At 45.1% G+C, this 20,858-nt stretch overlaps 1 protein-coding gene and 1 long non-coding RNA gene across 3 annotated transcripts; one reads left to right on the top strand and one right to left on the bottom strand.

The window, feature by feature from the left end:
• The first annotated feature begins 50 nt into the window (after positions 1-50).
• On the top strand, positions 51-7,195 carry LOC128340439 (uncharacterized). The gene is made up of 3 exons (XR_008313719.1): positions 51-88; positions 5,210-5,337; positions 7,068-7,195. It is a non-coding gene; the product is annotated as an uncharacterized LOC128340439 (long non-coding RNA).
• Positions 5,947-20,852, bottom strand: PEX16 (peroxisomal biogenesis factor 16). 2 transcript variants are annotated; one of them, XM_053285536.1, is made up of 11 exons: positions 20,498-20,849; positions 15,960-15,995; positions 15,496-15,572; positions 14,340-14,473; positions 13,156-13,256; positions 11,564-11,644; positions 11,200-11,352; positions 10,831-10,903; positions 10,043-10,162; positions 7,089-7,153; positions 5,947-6,348 (listed from the first exon to the last, which is right to left on the bottom strand). In XM_053285536.1, exons 1-11 carry the CDS (start codon positions 20,634-20,636, stop codon positions 6,290-6,292), a joined length of 1,038 nt encoding a protein of 345 aa, XP_053141511.1. In that variant the 5' UTR covers positions 20,637-20,849; the 3' UTR covers positions 5,947-6,289. The 2 variants fall into 2 exon arrangements, with proteins under 2 accessions (XP_053141511.1, XP_053141512.1); XM_053285537.1 differs by lacking the exon at positions 11,564-11,644 and having other exon boundaries at positions 20,498-20,852.
• Positions 20,853-20,858: the final 6 nt, after the last annotated feature.

The raw sequence follows: 20,858 nt of genomic DNA, 5'->3' as shown, positions 1-20,858 counted from the left end.
CAAACAGTACTACATTCTATACAATAGTTCTGGCCAATGCAGAGATAACCTATGAATGAAAGGCAAGGACACTTACAGGCCTGTGTGGGTAAATGCATTCTTTCTCACACTAAATTTATTTACTTGGTTTCATTTTCATACTGCCCAATCCAAAACAGCTGTGTGGTTCACAGTATAGATTTCCAAAGCAATGTGGCCAAGCTTGATTTTAGAACAACAAGCCTGGACCAACACATTGTACTTGTCCATCCTGGAAGCAATGATCTTCACAACCAATTTCATTAACATAGTCATAAATCCCCCTCCTTCCTCCTCTCCCCCATAAAATCACTTCTTCAAAGCTTTCAAGCATTTTATTGGTTGTCCCTCATCCCACTCAACATTTCTTACTCTTTGTCCAATGTAGGGTTGTTGCTTCTTTTTAAAAGGGCTTAAGTGCCTTTAACCATCCATGATAGCTGTATGACAGACAGATGTTCTACAGATAAAGCTTTCATAACCACAGCATCTCCATGCCAAGAGAAGCTGTACTGGTTAAGTTCTTCCCATCATACAACTGCTAATGGCTCAGAAGCCCAGCCTTGACACATAGTGGCAACCTAGAGTGTACTAGATTGCTTTTCAGAAAGATCATGTCTTCAGCAGTTGTCCACAACTCATCCCCTTTCTTCTTGTTCCATCTTTCTCCTCCACACTCAGTTGTGTTATTAATTATTTTATTTATTTATTACGTTTATAAACCATCTCATCCAGAGGCTCTGGGCAGTGTACAACTAGTTTAAAAAACATAAAAACAAATATAATTTAAAACACACTACTTGAAAATATATAAAAACAATGTTAACACAATTTAAAACCAATTAAAATACTTACTTAATTAAAATAATCAAAATTTAAAAACCTTGGAAGGCCAGGCCGAACAAGTAAGTCTTTAGGGCTCTCTTAAAGGCCAACAGAGAGCTTAAACTGTGGATATCTGCCGGGAGTGCATTCCATAGGCCAGGAGCAGCTACAGAAAAGGCCCGGTTCCGAGTTGCCACCAGACGCACTGGTGGTAACTGGAGATGGACCTCTCAATATGACCTCAATGTGTGATGGGGATCATACAGAAGGTGCCCTCTAAGGTAGCCGTTCAGGGATTTAAAGGTAATAACCAGCACTTTGTATTTTGCCCTGAAACATATCGGCAGCCAGTGCAACTATTTTAAAACAGGCATAATATGGTCTTTCCGGGTTGTCCCAGAGACCAGTCTAAATGCCGCATTTTGAGGTTTCCAAACTACGTACAAAGGCAGCCCCACATAGAGCGCATTGCAGTAGTTGAGCCTGGAGGTTACCAGTTGATGAACTACTATTTTTTGAGATTTTTCTCTTCAAGGAATGGATGCAGCTGTTGAATCAGCTGAAGTTGATGGAAAGCACTCCTGGCCATAGCCTCCACCTGAGATACCAGGGTGAGGTGTGGATCCAAGAGCACTCCAAGCTGCGTAACTTCTGGGGGAGTGTAACCCCATCCAGCACAGAAAGATCTAACTCATTGCTCAGATTCCAATCCCCCACAATGAGCACCTCCATCTTGCTTGGATTCAGCTTCAATTTGTAACCCGCCCCCCTCCAGTCCATTACTGCCTGTAGGCAGGCATTTAGGGAGTGAATGCCATTTCCTGATGATGATAAGGAGAAATAGATTTGGGTCAGGGGCGTAGCCAGCCCACTGGCGGCCCCTGTGCGGCCGTGGCGGGTGCCCCCGGTAGCCCCGCCCCCCACGTCTGACGTCAGACGTAGGGTCTAGCCACGTCCCCACGTCTGACATCAGACGCGGGGGGCGTGGTCTGGCTCCCGAACGGAGCCTTGAGGAGGCTCAGGAGTTGCAATTTAACTGCTGAAGGGGCCACGCGGCCCCTTCAGCAGTTAAACTAAGGCTGGTGTTGCCTTCGCAGCGCAACCCAGGAACGGCTCTTCCCTGCGGAAGAGCCGCTCTGGGATGCGTTGCGAAGGCAGCACCAGTCTTTTAGCTCCTGAAGGGGCCGCGCGGCCCCATCAGGAGCTAGTTAGGCTGGTGCTGCGTTCGCAGCGCACAGCCAGGAGCGACTCTTCCCTGCCTTTGCAGGGACGAGCCGCTCCTGGCTGGCACTGCAAATGCAGCACCAGCCTTAGTTTAGCTCCCGAAGGGGCCGTGCGGGCCCCGCTCGGGAGCTAAACTACCACCCCCGCGTCTGACGTCAGAGGTGGGGGGCGTGTTGAGGCTGCTCTCGTGGCCCCTGATTGGTCAGCGGCCTGGGTTCTTTGAACCCGTTGGCCCAATGCTGGCTCCGCCCTTGATTTGGGTGCCATCAGCATACTGATAACACCCTGCACCAAATCTTGTGATGTCCTCACTCAGCAGTTTCATGTAGATATTAAAAAACATTGGTGACAGAATAGAGCCCTGAGGGATTCCATATAATAGTTCCCGTTTCGAAGAGCAACCGTCACCAAGCTCCACCATCTGGAATCCGCCTGAGATAAGAGCGCAACCACTGCAAAGCAGTGCCTCCTATCCCCAACTCCCCCAGGCAATCCAGAAAGATACCATGGTCGGTGGTATCGAATGCCGCTGAGAGATCCAAAAGAACCAGCAGAGTCACACTCCCTATGTCGATTCCCTGGTACAAGTCATCCATCAGGCCAAGGCAGACTCAACCCCATAGCCCGCTCTAAAGCCAGTTTGAAATTGGTCTAGTTGTAGTTAAACCACCCTTTGTAGAGGAAAAAAATCCATGTTTATATACAAGAATCTTCATACTGATGTCTTAGTTACATTCCTGGTACCATAGGTGGGATATATGTTACCTGTGGCCCCAGTAAATCTGCTTAAAAGGTGTCATGTCCTGCGGGGCAGGGGTTTCCTTCAGGAAAACAGGACACATTCCCAGGTTTTGATCCTTGGGCTCTTTCAATTACTTGCATTAAAATGCATGCCTGTCCCTATTTGCATAAGTACTACCTGAAAGGTGTGGCCTAGCCCACATAGCCCTGGAAAAACCATCTCTAGTTGGGCAATAGTGGGAATCCATCTTCACCTCCTAAGAACTAATTGGGCAAGTTAGTTCCTCTCAGCTCCCCTTTCTCCATGTGGCAGAACTGAAATTCTCCATTTTGTCCCATGGAAGTTGTGAATTATTTTGCCTAGGAAAAAACATGCTATGAATATCTACAGTTTTAGGATCCACCTAGATTCTCCAAGGATATGAATTCTCTCCAAAAGAGTGACCCCCCCACCCACTTATGCTTCATAAGGATAGTTTAGGGTCCCATTCCAGACCCTAAATCTTTTAACTTGAAGAATCTGGCCTGGACCAGTGAACAAACACAGAAACTTGCATCCCATGAAACTGTTTGTCCAGTCTACAAGACTGTGGGCCAGGAGAAAAGGGGAGTCCTTTAGCTCTTGGTAGCAGGGGATGGTTATTTCTCTCACAGATCTCTCTGCTTTAAGATCTCTTTTCGAGGATGTGGAGGAGGAGGAGGAGGAGGCAGCAGTAGCAGTGGTGCCCACTTATTACAGGGAAAAGGGAATTGGGCAAGAACCTGATCCAGAGTTGGTCTAGCTCCTCCACAGACTTATAGTCTGGGCTTTTCTTTGTTAGTTTTTTTTAGGGTGTAACTAATCTAGTAGTAGTAGTAGTTTAGTACAGCCAACGGCCACTCAATACAACAAAACCACACACAAAACTACACGTCACTTCAGAAACATCAAAAGAAACTGCAATAGAAACAGTACAGTAAGAGTATCATACATAAAGAATTTTGTCTAGATAAAATCTGTTCACCCTCCTACTATACTATGCCCGCATCTAACCTCTCAACATGTCTTCTGCGGAGTTTACTTGCAATACAAAGAAATTTTCTTTGTTAGTAAGTTTGTTTGAATATCAATAGCATTATTCCACTGCAGATATCTGTTCCTGTATATGAAGACTTCTGGGGGAAAGGAATTGCATTTCCTTACAAGTTTTTACCCAAGATATTTATTTATTTGATTTATATGCCGCCCTTCCAAAAATGGCTCAGGGTGGTTATGACAGGTAGAAATGTGATACCAAATGGTCTAAAACGGAGGGCAGTCTTCCTATCATTTTGTTATAGAGGGCTTATTGCCAACATATTTTTAAAAGGATTTTTAAAAGGACATTGTTTTTAAAAGGATTTTAAAAAGGACATTGTTTTTAAAAGGATTTTAAAAAGGACCTTGACATTGATAATTTCCCATATCATCTTCTGAAACTGGTGAGTCTTTAAGATGCCTGGGGTATGCTGACTCACAGTAAAGCCTGACAAGACGAATGCTTTAACTGTACTGGACTTGACTGGTAGAAACGAAATGAAGACACTCAGAAGAGCAGCATATCAGTAAATGCAGTCTAGCAAAAGCAGCAGCAGATATTGACAACAGACAACTGAGTAGGGAGACAGCACAAGCATTATGTCCTGTATCAGTAACTGTATAAATAAAGGGCTTTGATGAAGTACTTGATTACTCCTTATATCTCTGTTAGGGCAACTGCTTCAATTTATTTAACCTAGGCATCGGCTCTGGCCTTTGTGTTTTGTTGGCAGAGAACTTAATTTAGGGACTATTAACCAATTTGCAAGGGTCTCTGGCCTTGTTTGCCAGCTCCTTAGTGGCTGGCGGTTGTTCTGCCACCTCTTGCAGCACTCACTGACTATTAACAAGATGGCTACAAGCTGTGGAGCTTAATATCTTGAAGGGAGTGACAGGAAATTAAGCAGACTAGCAGTGGAGAAAGACCAGCAGCCTCCGCCCCTGGTGTACCAGGCCCCTGCTGAGCAGCATATGGACCCCTGGAACTTGGCCAAGGAAAATAATACCCAAGAGTATTCTCGACTTGCTGTCTGAGCTAGTCAAAGGCTTGCTAAGTTCCTTGCCAACCATTGCACATCTCACACACGTGCACATTTCTCTCTCTCTCTCTCTCTCTCTCTCTGTCTCTCTCTCTCTCACTCACTCACACACACACACACACACACACACACACACACACACACACACAACTCATGCGCGCATGCACACACATACACATCCTTGTCTCTGCAGAAATAGACACACACCTGGCCTTGCAGCCAGAAAAGCGGCAAGTTTACATGAAGAGCAGCAATTGCTTAATTTGAGCCTGGAAAAGAGCATGTTTTTGTTTTTATTTTCAAGGAGGCCTTAGTCCTGAAATATGTGGAGTAAAAATTAAAGTGACTTTGAGCATGTGTATGATGCCTTTCCCTTCTGCACTGAGTAATCCAACCAGACACATCTCTGAAATTGGAAGAAAATGTTGCCAGGTGAGTTTCAGCTCTCCTCGCTCTCCCTTTAGAAATGAATCACCAGTGGTCACCAGCTGCTGCCACCCCAAGGCTTTGGAAGGTGCTCCCTGCCAAAATAAGAGCCTCTCCATCTCTGACAGCTTTTAAAAAGATCTTTAAGATGCATTTATTCACCCAAGCTATTAATTACCTTGTAGAATTGTGGTTTGTTTTAAATGTTTTAATTCTTGTTTTAATTCGTGTTATGTTCTAAACCACCCAGAGATGTGAGTTTGGGGAGAAATATAAATATACATAACAATACATAAATAAATCATGCACAATTCTCTGCCTTCCACCCTCCTGATCATGGGCCATAACTCAGTGGCAGAACATCTGGTTTGCATGTAGAAGGTCCCAAGTTCAAGAACATCTGCTTTGCATGCAGAAGGTCCCTGGCATTTCCAGGTAGGGCTGGGAAAGACCCTTTCTGAAACCTTGGAGAGCCACTGCCAGTCAATGGTCTAACTCAGGATATGGCAGCTTATGTTCCTATGACTAGTTCCTAGACCACCCAGTAGCCTGCCTGGAAGTAAGAGACTTTACTTCTTGTGGTGCACATCCCAACATTCAAGACACCAGACCAGCTGGCCCAAAAGCATTGCCGACCCTGGCTTTATTAACTTGCAGCCATACAAAATACATACAAAAAGGGACCCATCTCCAGGTCAGTAATCAGATTGGAAAGAGGAACAGCATAAGTGCTTTAGGTCCCATTCACTGCAGTGTTCATAGTGCACAGGAAGATACTTAGAAGCTGTACTCTCCTTTCTGTAGGAATCTCTTTAACCATTAGCATAAACCACAGAAAGACATGATTTTTTTTTAAAGCCATATGGCTGGCTCCCTCTGTATAAAGTCATCCTGTCACCACAAGCTTCTGCTTTTAGCCTGAGCCATCCCCGGCTGCAACAACCAAGCTCAGGCCAGATCATCCCCAGTTGTAGAAATAGATTTTCTGCCAGGCTGGCAAGTAATCCATCAGTGGCCCTGAAATGAAATAAAAGTCAGTGCAAAGAGCTGACGGTAAGGAAGGCCTTAAAGCTGCATCCTGGCAAGGGGCTTTCCCAAATTACCCTGAAGAAGGAACCACAGATGGGCAAGAACCTGGAGGGCAGAGGGGAAAGGGATGGTTTCACATGGCTAAAAAGCAGGCCTGGTCAGGAGAGCACCAAATACACTACAGCACTGTTCGGTCCCTAAGCAACTGGGCCCCCTACATACATCTTCCTGTGCCGTTAGGAGGAAAACATGGTTTGGGAGCAGAGAATGGCTGCAAGAACCTCACATTTCAGATTTTGCAGAGAATCTTCCAGTTGCCAGATCTGAAAAGTCACTAACCCTCATGGCTGTGGAGATATACAGAAGAATGGCAGGCAGTGTCTGCAAAAGCTGTAGCAGTAAAGTTACTAGCCACCTCCTCCTTTCTAAGGCTGAAATGGCTTACATGCCTACAAGCTAGTATTTTTAGCTGCCAAGCCCCACAGATATCTGAGGAAATAGTTCTGATTTCTAGGCAACGACATGAAATGATTTGGAGCCTGGGATTTTCCAACCCTGCTCCTTTCCATACCCCTGGACTGTCCCTCATTTAAGCCAATGGCAACTTGAGGAGGACCCTTTGAACAAGCATGCAGATGTTTCTTGAGACTGATGGAAGATAATCTGAGTTTTCCTTCACCTGTTATCTCCTTCCTTTGGAAAAACAGCTTCAGCAACCATTTACTTACGCGTGACTAAGCCAACTCCAGGGATGTAATCTGCAAGCAGGCGCAGCAGGAAGAGGATCCTGCCCCTAAGGGAATGGAGGAAAAACAGGTGAGCCCCTGGGAACAGTTTCCGTCCCAATGGAAAAGGGTCCCTTGAAACAGCAGCAGATCAACCCAGTCAGAACAATGAATGCTGACAAGCAGTATTCCCTCTAATTTCTTTCATCAGTGAGTGGAATGAGGTTCTGGATGGCAATATCAAGGCAGTGTGCACACATATGCATTATTATGTGCCACTGTAGATACTGTGTATGCATGCGCATACACATAAATATTGAAGGAAATTTATTTATTATTTCTCTGTGTAAACCGCCCTGAGCCATTTTTGGAAGGGCGGTATAGAAATCAAATTAATAATAATAATAATATCGCACAGACTGACTACAAACAAAGGCATGACAAGGTAGCAGGGATGATACACAGGAACATTTGCAAAAAATATAAGCTACCTGTAGCCAAAAATTGTTGGGAAAATTGAGAAAGTTGTAGAAAATGAAGATGCAAATATATTATGGGACTTTCAACTACAAACAGACAAACATCTGCCACACAATACACCAGATATAACTGTAGCCGAGAAGAAAGAAAAACAAGTCAAAATAATCAACATAGCAATACCAGGGAATAACAGAATAGAAGAAAAAGAAACAGAAAAAATAACAAAATACAAAGAGCTACAAATTGAAATTGAAAGGCTGTGGCAGAAAAAGACCAAAGTAATCCCAGTGGTAATTGGCGCCCTGGGTGCAATTCCAAAAGACCTTGAAGAGCACCTCAGCACCATAGGGGCCACAGAAATCACCATCAGCCAACTACAAAAAGCAACATTACTGGGAACACCCTATATTCTGTGACGATATCTATAATAACAGCAACAGCATTGATAATAAAATCCAGCCATCCCAAGTCCTTGGGAAGGACTCGATGTCTGGATAAAACAAACCAGTCAATAACATTGTCTGGTTGTGTAAACAACAACAATAAAAAATTTGCAATTCTATTTATAAAATTATAATAAAAAATATATAATATTTATTCTATTTATAAAATTGGATTCATAGCTATATGCTAGCTTCTGGTTTGAAGCCAAGCTCTTCAAATTCCATAAAGACAAAAATTATTCTGCCTGAGCTTTTCTGAAAGTAGCATCTTCACATCGTACTAGGTCAAAACCAATCTTGGCAGAACCATACCATACTGGGTTAGGCTTCTGCTTGCTCTACTCTATTATCTTCTCTGCCACTTAACAGAATTTGATAATTCTTGGCGAATAGTGCTAGATTTCCTCAGTAGACAAGATGTGGAATAACTGGATCACACACAGAACAAAAACCTTCAGTTAATTATCTAGGAAATGTAATTATGGCTGTTTTCATTACTTAAACATGAGTCTTTCCCCCCAGAAAATATTGTTTTTCCTCCCAGAAAAATTCTGAATATCATAATTTAGCTATTATTGTTCTCAGCAGATTTTTAACACTCAATGATCTCAATAATAGTTAAAATAATATTCAGAATTTTCCTGAAAAAGAAAAAATATTTTCTAAAAAGAAAAGAATATTAAAGACGCATGTTTAAGTGATATTCAATATGATATTCAGAATTTTTCTGAAAAAACTTTAAGATTTTGTCAAAAACATAAGATTTATAATCTTTACAATTTTGTTAAAGAAGAAACATATAGAAAAAGAAATTGTACCAAAAGAGGAGTTGATTTATTATCTCATCACCAGGCAACCAGTGGGATCAGATATTTAGAAAGACTTAGTTAACCGGGGGCAGGAAGGGAAAAACTACAGTCTCTTATCTTTATTGTCAGCCTTTACTCAGTGGTATTACTCACGAGTAAGCAGCTTTTGCTTTAGTGGATATCCCATCCCATGGCAGTAACTTCTTCAGAATTGGGAGATTATTCTGGTGAATTAATATAGGATGCCAAACCTAACTGAAGCATATGTCAAAACAAACTTTTTTGTCACCATGGGTATAGCTCTAAATCTAAAGGAACTTTAGGGATAATAACTGAGGTTTGTTTGTAGACGTCTAAGGTGGGTGAAGAGCAAATTATAAATGGGAGAGATATGGATCTGGGGTGGGGAACCATAACGTACATTGAATTGCTACCTATATATATATAGAGAGAGAGAGAGAGAGAGAAATTTCTTCTTGTAATTTTTGACCTTTTATGCAGCAGGCTGCCCTGGCCAAGCTGTTGTGATGCAGGAAAAATCCCTGAGTCACACAAACACAGACAGCAGCGCTCTCTGCTCCCTCACATGCTGCTTGCTGGGCTTCTGCAATGCAACTCAAACCCAACACATGCTCGCTTGCTCGCAGTGCCTGCTATGACAAGGTGGGGGAGCAACTTGGGCTGCTCTGCCTCCCTCGCCCAGCCAGCCACCGCCCCGGTTGCAGCAGCCTCTGGCTGTGCTGTGCAGCATGGATATCAGGAGACGGGGGACAGCCACCAGATGCCTGAGAGGGAACATGACAGTGGGCATGGCGGCTGCAACCGACTGCGCCCCTGGCCCCGGTTACGAAAAAGCAGGACGAACAGCTGTGTGGGTGTCTGGAGTGTTGTGTGTGCACGCATGCTCGAGGGAACAGTGCTGACCAGCCACAGGATTTGAGGGGCCAGGGCACCCTCCTCATTCAGAAATCATATGGGGGAGCATCCAGGGTAAAACATGTATGGGCGTAACGTTTCTGCAGGTATGGTGGTGGCAGTGGGGAGAGAGTGAATTTTTAAAAACAATTTCCCCTTTCCTCCCAAGTCCCAAAATATGTCTGAGGGTCACAGGACCTGTCTTAGTCCGGACTGCACCTCTTACTCTGGATGCTACTCCATATTTCTTGTAGAAGGGGGTGGGATTTGCTTCCGCTGCAGTGGGCAGAAGCCAGCCTGGCGGACTCACTCAGAATATCTGTCATAGAAGGGAGATCTCAGCAAGTAGTAGAGTAGCAGGACAGTCCGGCGTCTCAGCTCCACACGCTCACGCTTGTTGAGGTCTTTTGTGTCACTCAATAAACTCAAACTGCAGAAGGAAGAGCAGAGAAGTCACAAGGGGCAGCTTCTGTGGCTTGGTGTGCCTTTCCTCTTTGTTCTTCCCAGAAGAAGAAACCTTACCCCCTTTCATTAGGGATGTGCATGAACCGATGATTTGAAAGGTGCGGTGGGGAACCTTTAAGAGTGAGGAGAACAGGCCTGTACCTGCTCCTGGAGCAGGTGCAGACCTGCTCTTTTCACTCTTAAAAGTTCCCACCACACCTTTCAAATCATTAATTTGTGGACATCCCTACTTTCCATGTCATTCATGCATAACCATAAGAGTTTCTGGGCCTTAAGACTGCCTGGGAGTAATGCTCTCTCTAACCTGAACTCCCTTCCCCCTGCCTGATTGCACATGTACAGGGCTTTAATCAGTGGTGAGAAATTCTGGACATGCTCAAATGCACTTTCTTCTTTACTGTTACTTGCATGATTCAAAATGAGGCCCAGCACTGAAACAATGCTCCACAGTTACATCCCAGATCAAATTATACCGAGCAGCAGAAGAATCAGGCAGCCTCCTCTCCTGCTACTCACTGCTTCTCCACTTTCAAGTGGGGGAAAGTGCATCACTACTGGAGTCAAAAACAGATAATCACAATACCGGGAAGGGGCTGCTGCCAAGATTTGGAAGTATTTTTTCTCCAAACTGACCTTGTAATATCCAATATTCCCGAAAGGAGCCACGGTTTCCAAGATCTCTGTCCCCATAAACCCAAACTAATTACTAGTAAAAAGAGTTAAGGAATGAGCAGATATAAACAACTTGTCAAAGCCTGTATGAGCAGAATAACAATGAGTCACATGACAAGAATATAGCAACTAAGCGCCAACACAGTTACTGTTGGGGCAGAACAATAGGAGAAGTCAATAGGAACAGATCTTCCTGCCCAACAACTGAAGTAAAGACTAGAGCTCGGCTAAGAGTCAAGCCCCAAACTAAGATGCCTTACACTGATGCTGCAGCTCTCTCTAGTGGTGTACAAGATATACTACAAGATCCATTAAAAACCAGGAGGATACAGTGAAGCAATGGACGTGTAACGTAGACTGACTCAGCGATAGTTTCTTGGATGCCCAAAGGGGTTGGCAGCTGGTCCATTTCCATTGCTCTTTGGTTCTGCTTCCCCTCCCGTTGCTGAGGCGCTCCCCAATGTCTGGAGTGCAGGGATGGGGCTGAAATTAAGACAAAGATTCTGTTTCATATGGATATTGCCCTTTTAATGAGCTAACAGTAAAATGCTACATGTCACAAATTGCTGCTAGTTTCTGGAATATCCTTGGACCTTTGGGGGTCTTTTTTAAACATCTGCAGCCTGGTACCACATAGAGAAGCCTCTGTCCCACCCTAGGCATGACACAGAAGACAGACGAAAAAGATGCTTACTGCTATCGAGGGACCTCATGACACGATTCGAGCGCTTTCCCACATATATCCGCTCCTTCCCTATTGAGCTGCCCTCCACATCTGCCAGGAGACAAGTAAGCAAGATCATGAACCACCTTGCAGCTTTTAATTCACTTAATCACAACATCAAATCATCAGCCAAGAGCAGCAAACTCATAGGTCTGGGATAAGTAGACAGTTTAAGTCAAGTTAAAACTGGGTCCTCTTCAAGCTGCTGGCGCTCTACAAAACCAAGGCAAGGCACCAGAAAATGACAATTCCAAGTTTTCCATGATCTTTCTTCTTTCTTTCCATGACATAAGAATACTATAAGACCCACTCGCTCCATGTCCACAAGATGATGTCTCAAGGAACTCTGTAGACAACAGAGCCTGCAGCTCTGCAGCCAAAGTGCCTATCTTTAGGAGAAGAGCAAGTGGGTTCAGTTCATGTAAAAGCAAGGCCACACGCAAGACTGGAACTGTGTAGTCCTCTGGTGTTTTTCCTCCCCTAAAGCAGGGCTTCCCAACCTTGAACTACAACTCCCATCACCCCCAGCCAGCGGCAGCCAGTACAAGTGCTGCTGCGGGGGTGGTAAGAGGCACCTTTAACTATAAATTAGGAGGCGCTTACCTCTCTTCCCACCACACCTGGAAGCTGTTCAGAACAGCAGCATGCTGCCCAGCACCGGCTGCGGCGGAAGATAAGCTCCGTCACTTAGCTGGTGGAGGCTATTTGCGTGGCCAGCAAATGGCCTTCATGCATGTGCGGAGGCCAGCTGAGTGGTGGAGCCGATCCTCCACTGCAGCAGGTACTAGGCACCGCGCTGCTGTTCTGAACAGCTTCCAGGTGTGGTGGGAGGAGAGGTAGGCACCCACTAATTTACAGTTAATGGTGCCTCCCGCAGCTGCCCCCCAGTGGCGCCCACACCAGCCACCGCTGTCCCCACTCACAAAGAGGGGCCAAACCATGTGGCAGGAGGTGGCATGGCTCCCACCCATTTGGGGTCTCTACCATAAAATATAAAGGAGAAAGTCTGTACATTGCAGCCAGTGAAATTTTAGTCCAGGCTGCAAAGACTTCTACCTTTCTTTTCAAAGCACAATGGTTCAGCTCTTGACCTGCCTTGGCTGTAGCTCTATGTCTGCTCTAAAGGGAAGGTTTGTCGAGTCGGTGTCGACTTCTGGCGACCACAGAGCCATGTGGTTTTCTGCTCTAATGCCCTTATATTCAGGTCCAACTGATGGGACTGATACTGTCCCCTGCTGGCTGGGAAGCAACACCACAGATCCTCTATTATTTCCTGAGTCCTTCTGCAAAACTGTTACGTTCCTCTTTACTCAGGTCTGCATGCACGCGTGCACACTGTTGCTTCTTCCAAGCCAGCAAGATCTGCGTGCAGGAGATTGCTGGAACTGAACACTAGCATGGAGCGATACAAAAAACACATGGAGATTTTCCATTGCTCAGAATCACTCAAAAGGCAGGGGGCTGATGTATATGAAAACCGTTCAGTTGAACAGAGTCCGAAACTTCCTCCCATCCCCTTCACTAAGTCAAAGTGGTTGCAGTCTGTGATGTACACCACTCACCTTTCTGCTGCAGTGACTGTCTCCTGTCTAGTGGCACAATGGGAGGAGATGTCTGGATGCCAGCTTTGTAGCAGAGCAACAGCAGGAGGCGCAAGATGGCTCTGTGGATTAGAGCAAGCCAATGGCCTGTAAGCATCAGGTGCACACTGGGAACTGCTGATTCACAGTCAAGGGGCTGGTTATGGGTACACCTGTGTTTTGTGCTGGCACACAATTCACCCAAAAGCTGCTTTTGTGATCCTGCTTGGAAATGGCTCGATTTCAATCCAGGCCCAAAGAGAGTTCACAATAAAGCGGCTGTGTAAGGGGTTTGGCCATGGGCACATACCATGTGTTTGCACTTAGCAGAGGCTTGGTGGCTTGCAAAATCACAGTCAAGGCTTAGGACAAGTAGCTCACATATGTTGAGTATGGGCTGAATGCCAGTGGGTTTGCCAACAGCAGTAAAGACTTGTGAACTGGTCCTAAGCAGCACCTATAAATCCATTCTGGATGAAATAACAGGCATACATACAAATTGTTCAGACATCTGTGAGTGCTGCTCCATTTGCCTTGAGTCTGCTGCTCCATTTGCCTTCCTTTTTGAGCTGCACCTGCCTCTGAACCCCCACATACCACCACCAAGGCCAAAGAGAGGACATTCCAAGGAAGCACCTGGCCTCTCTGAATGCCATGGGTGATTAAGGGAACTGGGGTGGGGGTTTCTTGTCACGGAACTGGGTGCCAGAACTTCCAGCTACAACCGCTGGAGGAAACGAAGAGAGCAGCTGAGCAGGAGGTTGGGACAGTATGTGGCTGGACAGAAGCAACTGAAGAAAGGTAGGGAGGACTCAAAACAGCTGTGACACTTACAGGTCCTTGAGGAGGCCCACTTGGAATGAGGCGCTTTGCCCAAGTACATAGGCCCTATCTTCATCATGAAGGGATGGAATGTCAGAGAAAGAGAACACCCCCAATGCTCTCTAAGAGCCATGCAGGAGGCATCCAGCCTAAAGCACTGTGGTACCTTAACTCCACAGACGTTCAAACAAGAGGCCTGGGCAGGCTTTCTTTTTCAACAAGTTCTCATATGCTTTGGGGATATACATTACACAACACCCCCTCCTATATAGGATATACGTTATATAGGATATATGTACATCCTATACAGGATATACATTACACAGCACCCATTTAACACTCACTTGGCCAGCTGGATGAGGACAATGATGGCCCACCGGCCAGTCTCGCCCCACACCTTGGCAGCCCCCATCTCAGAAAAGACCTCCATGCATTCAAGGACGCTCAGCCAAGTTAGCAGTTTCTGCTGGGGAAGCGACTGCAAAGCAAGAGGCAGGCAAGGGTGTGAAGGAACACAATCTGGCTGGTAGCAATGTACTGCCTGGATTCTCCTCTCAGACTGCAGCAAGAAGATTCTGCTGGGGGCTAAGAGTAGTAATGGGTCAAGAGGTCCTTTTGCACAAAAAGAATTAGCCAAGATGCAAGTAGACCTCTACATTAGATCAGTTAGACCATTCAGTTTCCCACATTCAGCAACAGAGATTTGTATTTGTATATGAGAGCTGCACCCAAGAGAAAGGCTATCAAACCCGAAGCTTTCCTAACAGAGCTCACACAAAACAATTACCTAAGAACATAACTTAGAGCATACATTGGGGCCAGGCAGTGCCCATTACCAATGCAAATCTGCATCATGCCCTGCTTCTGCACTTCCCCATCTGGCCATTGTTGGACCACTAGCTGGATATTTAAGCTAATCAAGCAATACATTTCTTAAGACACATATGAACACAGGGAGCTGCCTCAAGTCAATGATTCAGCCAGATAGGCGAGTACTGTCCACAATGACTGGCACTGGCTGTCCAGAATTTTAGACAAGGGGGCTCTTCCAGCCCTACATGGATATGCCACGGATTAAACCTGAGATTTTCTGCAGGTGCTCTGCCACTAAGCTATGGCTCCCAGCAAGAGACAACATTGTTAGACAGCTTGCTAAGTGCAAAGTTTTAGTGGGGGGAAAGGTTCTACATTCAGTGAATTATGGTTTTGATACAGTTCTGCAAATTGCATACATATACTTAATCTGCATAACTTATTCAAATTGCAACAGTGTATGGGTTGTTTTGACTGCTGATTGAACGATGTACTCCCTTTGTCTCCAAACCTTACTACCTTCATATCTTTGAACATTTTTTTTGTTAAAAAAAAAAGGGGTATTGTGACCTTATCCAGACCATTCCATTCCTGAATCAACCACACATCCAAGCAATACTACCTCTGTCTTATCTGGACAAAGTCTCAAATTATGCACCCTACCCCCTGCCTATAGAAGATTCTTACCACAGGAAGGGACTGATGCAGCTCTTTCCGAAGGATCCAGTCATTCAGCAGCATCAACAAATTGGAAGCAGAATATACTGAGAAAGAAAGGGGGGGAGCACAAACACAACTGATGTTTATCAACAAGGAAAGCAAAAACAGACCACTGATTTTTGCCTCTTTCAAAGGAAAGATCACATTAAGGTCAGTGATCACTGCCACCTCTCTGAAGATCTTCCCAGTTATCTGACTCCATCAGTAGACAGCTGCCTTGGCTCTCTTCCCCAACCCAGAAGGTTTGTCTAGTTCCATCTTGCCCTTGGTATGCGATATACTACTTTGTCATCCTGTACTCTGTTTCACAAAGGCTATATTCTGCTTATTTGTCACTGAATAGTTTTGTCCTTAGCGAGACTGCTAGCCCCACACACACATTTTGGCCCCATAAAGCAAGGTGGACATTGCAATTCTCCAGCACTACTTACCAAACTCAGACAGTTCATGAGAGTCAGAAAACCGACCTGGAAATTAAGCATAGGTGAGACATGAGCCACTGTTTCATACAATCCTGAAAATAGTCCAAGCAGGTGTTTGGAGGGAAACAGCCCCTGAAGCAACTCTTACACAAATAAATTAAGGTGTTCTTCAATCACCCCTGAGGTTGATTCCTCATAGAACCTTTCACCTACCCTGAGTTTTGTAACCTATTATCTACTAGAGAAAGGCAATGAAGATCAGTTTCTTGTAGGCTGTTGTCCTTTCTTAGTGGGGGTCTTTTGATATAGAATTTTAGGAACATAACCCCATGTTTTTCAATATATTAGGAAGATATTGGGGAATATTCTGTGAAAACACTGCTTTTATTGATGAAATGTGGGCACGTTGATTTCTTTCCCAGGTTTCAAATATTTCCTTTATCAGGTAACACTGACACTTGGGACCAAAAGATGGCTGTCATCTGGTTCCATCCCCACCCTGATTAACTGAAAGATCTGGCAGAGGCCTCATACAGAAGATAGTTTGAAGGTGTCTAAAACAAACCAGTTGCTTTTGACAGTCAGGATAGCAGTGTATCTGTGCCAGTAGACAACACAAATTTTGAGTTTCAACAGGTTTTGACAAAGTCCCTCACCAAAGGCTCCTAAGCCATTCCCTCTCAACCTCAGCAAAATCTGAAAAATGGGGATAGATAGATAGATAGATAGATAGATAGATAGATAGATAGATAGATAAGAAGTAGTAATCTCTTTACAGGATTGTTCTAAAGTTACAAGAAGATAAGGGGTTGGATCCTAAGACAGCCAAAAGAAGGAAGGTTGTACAAGCAAACTTCTCTGATCCCTCCTGAGCATAGTTCCCCAAAAATCAGCTCCTGAGGGTTTGAGGCACAGAGTGCTGTGGGATAAGGGGAATAAGTGAAAATAACATGTGAACAGAAGTACCTTCCATTTTTGCACGAGCAAGTTAGGATCCAATATAATATACAGAAAGTGCTTCAAACACTTGAAAGCTCTATACAAGTGTTAACATATTGTTACAGGTCCTCTTATGGATCAGTAACTGGTTAAAGAATGAGGAGGAAAGGATGGGAATAAACTAGCAGCTGTCACAATGGACAGAAACAAGCAGTGAGGCCCCCTATAGATTTGTATTTGAGATTCTGGGCTAGGTTGTTGTTTTTTGTTTTTTAAAAATGTTATTCAGGAATGACCTAGAATCAGAAATTAGCAGGGATAGCCAAGTTTGCAGATGACACTGCAGTGGTAAAAACCAAAGGAATAATGAGAACCCAAGAAGATTATGAAGGACTCCACATGACTATGAAGGATTTCAAACCAGGCTACAAAATGGCAAATGAAACACATTAGTGCAATTTAAAAATAAATAAATCCCAATTTGAAAATACACTGAAGGGATCTGATCTCACTGTGATTGCCAGAAATGAGATATTCGGGTTGTAGTAAATAGTTTAATGGAACTGTGAATGCAGTAAATTCCATATTCAGGGTTATTAGGAAAAGGATTCAAAATAAAATGGCACATGTCCTAATGTCTTTTTATAAATCCATAATGTAATGACGTTAAGTATAGTGTGCACGATTCTGATTGCCCTTTCTCAAAAAGGACATTGTAGAACTGGAAAAGAGGCAGAAAAGGGCAACCAGAAGAAACAAAGGGGTGGAGCACCTCCCTATGAAGACTATTGGGGGCTTCTAGTTTATATAAAAATATGACTTAAGAGGCTAGTCAGTTAGTCAGTCAGTTTGATGAGGGACTTAAAGCCCTAATCATAGGTTACATTTAATTCACAATCCAGTTGTTATGGAATCTGGGGATGCTATTTTGCACACAGCATCCATAAGAGCTGTATGAATCCTGCTCCCTGTCCATGCGTACAGTATCTGTCTGAAGAGATAAATGGTGTACTCTTGGAGAAATCCTTCCCATTATTATATGGAATGTGGTGTGTATCCCCATGTTCTAATCACAAGGAAGATCTGGCCACAAGAGCAACATTTGTCTCCTCAAATAGATGCTGTTAAGTGTGGAGAGCAGGTTCTGGGGCTTCCAAGTAAGTTCAGGCGTGGGGTATGCAAATATAGTGCCCCCCCAAATATATTAACAGTGAGTGTACAGAGCAGTACCCATAAACAATTATTCAAACATTAGCTGTCATACTGCACAAGGGAACTTTAGTCCAGTAATGTTGCCTGCACAAATGATGTTACACAAGGGTAAGGCCACTGGACATAATGGACTTACTCTTGTGTAAGGGCCCAGGAACGGTGCAGTGGGGGAAATGCTTGACTAACAACAGGCTGCCTGTTCAAATCCCTGCTGGTATTATATCAGGCAGCAGTGATATAGGAAGATGTTGAAAAGGCATCATCTCATACTGAGGTAAACCCCTCCTGTATTCTACCAAAGGAAAACCACAGGGCTCTGTGGGCGCCAGGAGTCAAAATCGACTTGACGGCACACTTTACCTTTACCTTTATTTAAGAGAACATCTTCTTCACCATGAGCCCCATCGCCCATTGAGGTCATCATCCGGAGAGGTTTGTCTCCAGTTGCCACCGGCTGGTCTGGTGGCCACATGGGGACAGGCCCTCTCTGTTGCTGCCCCGAGATGGTGGAATGTACTTCCTACTGAAATACAAGCCTCCCCATCTCTGACAACTTTTAAAAAGCACTTGAAGATTTATCTCTTCACCCAAGCTTTTTAATCTGACTTTGATTTTAAATTGTTTTAAGATTTTTATTTTCTGTGTTTTAAACTGTTTTATGTCATTGTAAACCACCTAGAAATGAAAGTTTGGGGCAGTGTACAAATTTGAAAAATAAATAAATAAATAAATAAATAAATAAATAATGTAATTTGGGCAGGTTTTGCCTTTGCGCAACTTGCATGCATGCAGTGTTCCATACTCATATACCCCTGTGTGGTATGTCATCTGCCATGTTCAACACTCATACAGGAGTACATGTCCTATTTGCACCATGCATTTGAAGGGGCCTATACCCAGATTTACTTTTAAATAAACCCATATACAGTCATTCACATAAAAACATGTACTTGTGTACAGCCATTTGTGTACACACATGCAATGAGGAGAGGAGAGCTGGTCTTGTGGTAGCAAGCATGACTTGCCTCCATAGCTAAGCAGGGTCTGCCCTGGTTGCATCTGAATGGGAGACTTGATGTGTGAGCACTGCAAGATATTCCCCACAGGGGATGAAGCCGCTCTGGGAAGAGCAGAAGGTTTCAAGTTCCCTCCCTGGCTTCTCCAAGATAGGGCTGAGAGAGATTCCTGCCTGCAACCTTGGAGAAGGTGCTGCCAGTCTGTGAAGACAATACTGAGCTAGATAGACCAATGGTCTGACTCAGTATATGGCAGTTTCCTATGTAATGTAATGCCTGAACAGAGCTTAAGAGGGAGCATGATGAGTTTTATACAATCATGAATGTTGTGGGGTAAGTGGATAATTTTGTTTATTTGGTTCTCTCATAACACTGGAACTTGGAGCCATTCAATGGCGTAATTAGCAGTAGACTCAAAACAAACACAGAAAGTACTTATTCTCATGTTGTATAATTAATATGGAATTTAGTGCTGTAATAAATGCTGATGGCCACTCAGGTGGTTTTTAAAGGGGGCTGGGGAAATCAGTGGTCTAGCAAAATATTGTACTAATGATGGCTAAAACAGAACCTCAATGTTCAGAAGCTGTATATCTCTGAATGACACTGTAGACAAACACTGGGGAGAGTGATTGCCTTTATAAACTGCTTAAGGGCTTCCCAGAGTCATCTGGCTGGCCACAGCTCGAAGTAGTAGGCTGGACTAGCAGGATTCTTGGTCTGATTCAGCAAAACTCCTTTTCTGCTTTTACAGTACGGAAAGCAGTCTGTTGTGCTGCTCAAGGCTGCATCGTGAAGTGACCAGCTAAGAAGGAAAGAGCAGCGCAGTCCCGGAGCTCAACGTGCAATCTGAGCACCGTCACAACAGGAGCTCGTCAAGACAGCGATTGAAACCTGCAAGTTTCACAATATTAGTTTGGTTTCAATGCCTCTGGCACGTCACACCTTGGGTTACTTGACAGATTGTCGTGGAAAGGGAGGTAGTGGCAAAGGGCTTCCCAAAGCACCGGTAAAAGTTCGGGTGCATTAGAAGTCGAAGAAAGAGTTAAAGAGCAAGCCTCCCCTAAATCACGGCAGCGACGCCAGAGTCAGTCCCGAGGGGTTGGGAGGAGGGAGGCGTCGGCCAACCCGCCCCCTGCTGGGGCTCCCGTGTCTTTAACAGCTGCATGACAGGCAGAAATTCTCATCGCCTCTGAGTGGTGGGAAAGGCTGCACCTGACACCCCTCGATCTGTCGTGCTTGTGGTGGCTGTGCAGGATCCCTGCCGCAAACCTGCAGCCCCGTGAATCCAGGGCAGGGGGCGTGGAAAAAGCTCGGGCTCCTGGCTGGCTCCCCACCCCTCCCCCAGCTCCAAGGCGAAACTGCCCCATCCCGCCATACCTGGAAGCAGGTACGAGAGGCCGCGCACGGTGCTCTCTAGCTGGGCAGTGGCGGCTGGATGCCGCTTCACGTACTCCTGGTAGCGGAAGCACAGGTGCCGCAGCTTCCCGATCGGCCCCTGCTGCGCCGATCCTGCCATGGCTGCTCGAGAGAGACACACGCGCAGCCACCCCCACCCCCACGGCCGAACCCGCTCCGGGGACACTCGACCACACACGCGCTTCCGGGTCGGACTCCCAGCCTGGGCACACACCCCCTGCGCCAACTACTACTTCTGGCCCAGCTCGCCCTCCGTCCCTTTCTCCTCCGCGCCTGCGCCCCTACACCCGTCTAGCACCAAAGTCTGGGACGAAGATGGAGC

This window comes from Hemicordylus capensis, chromosome 1 (genome assembly GCF_027244095.1).
Source record: "Hemicordylus capensis ecotype Gifberg chromosome 1, rHemCap1.1.pri, whole genome shotgun sequence".
NCBI lineage: Eukaryota > Metazoa > Chordata > Lepidosauria > Squamata > Cordylidae > Hemicordylus > Hemicordylus capensis.
This window is presented reverse-complemented; position numbering and strand designations above follow the sequence as displayed.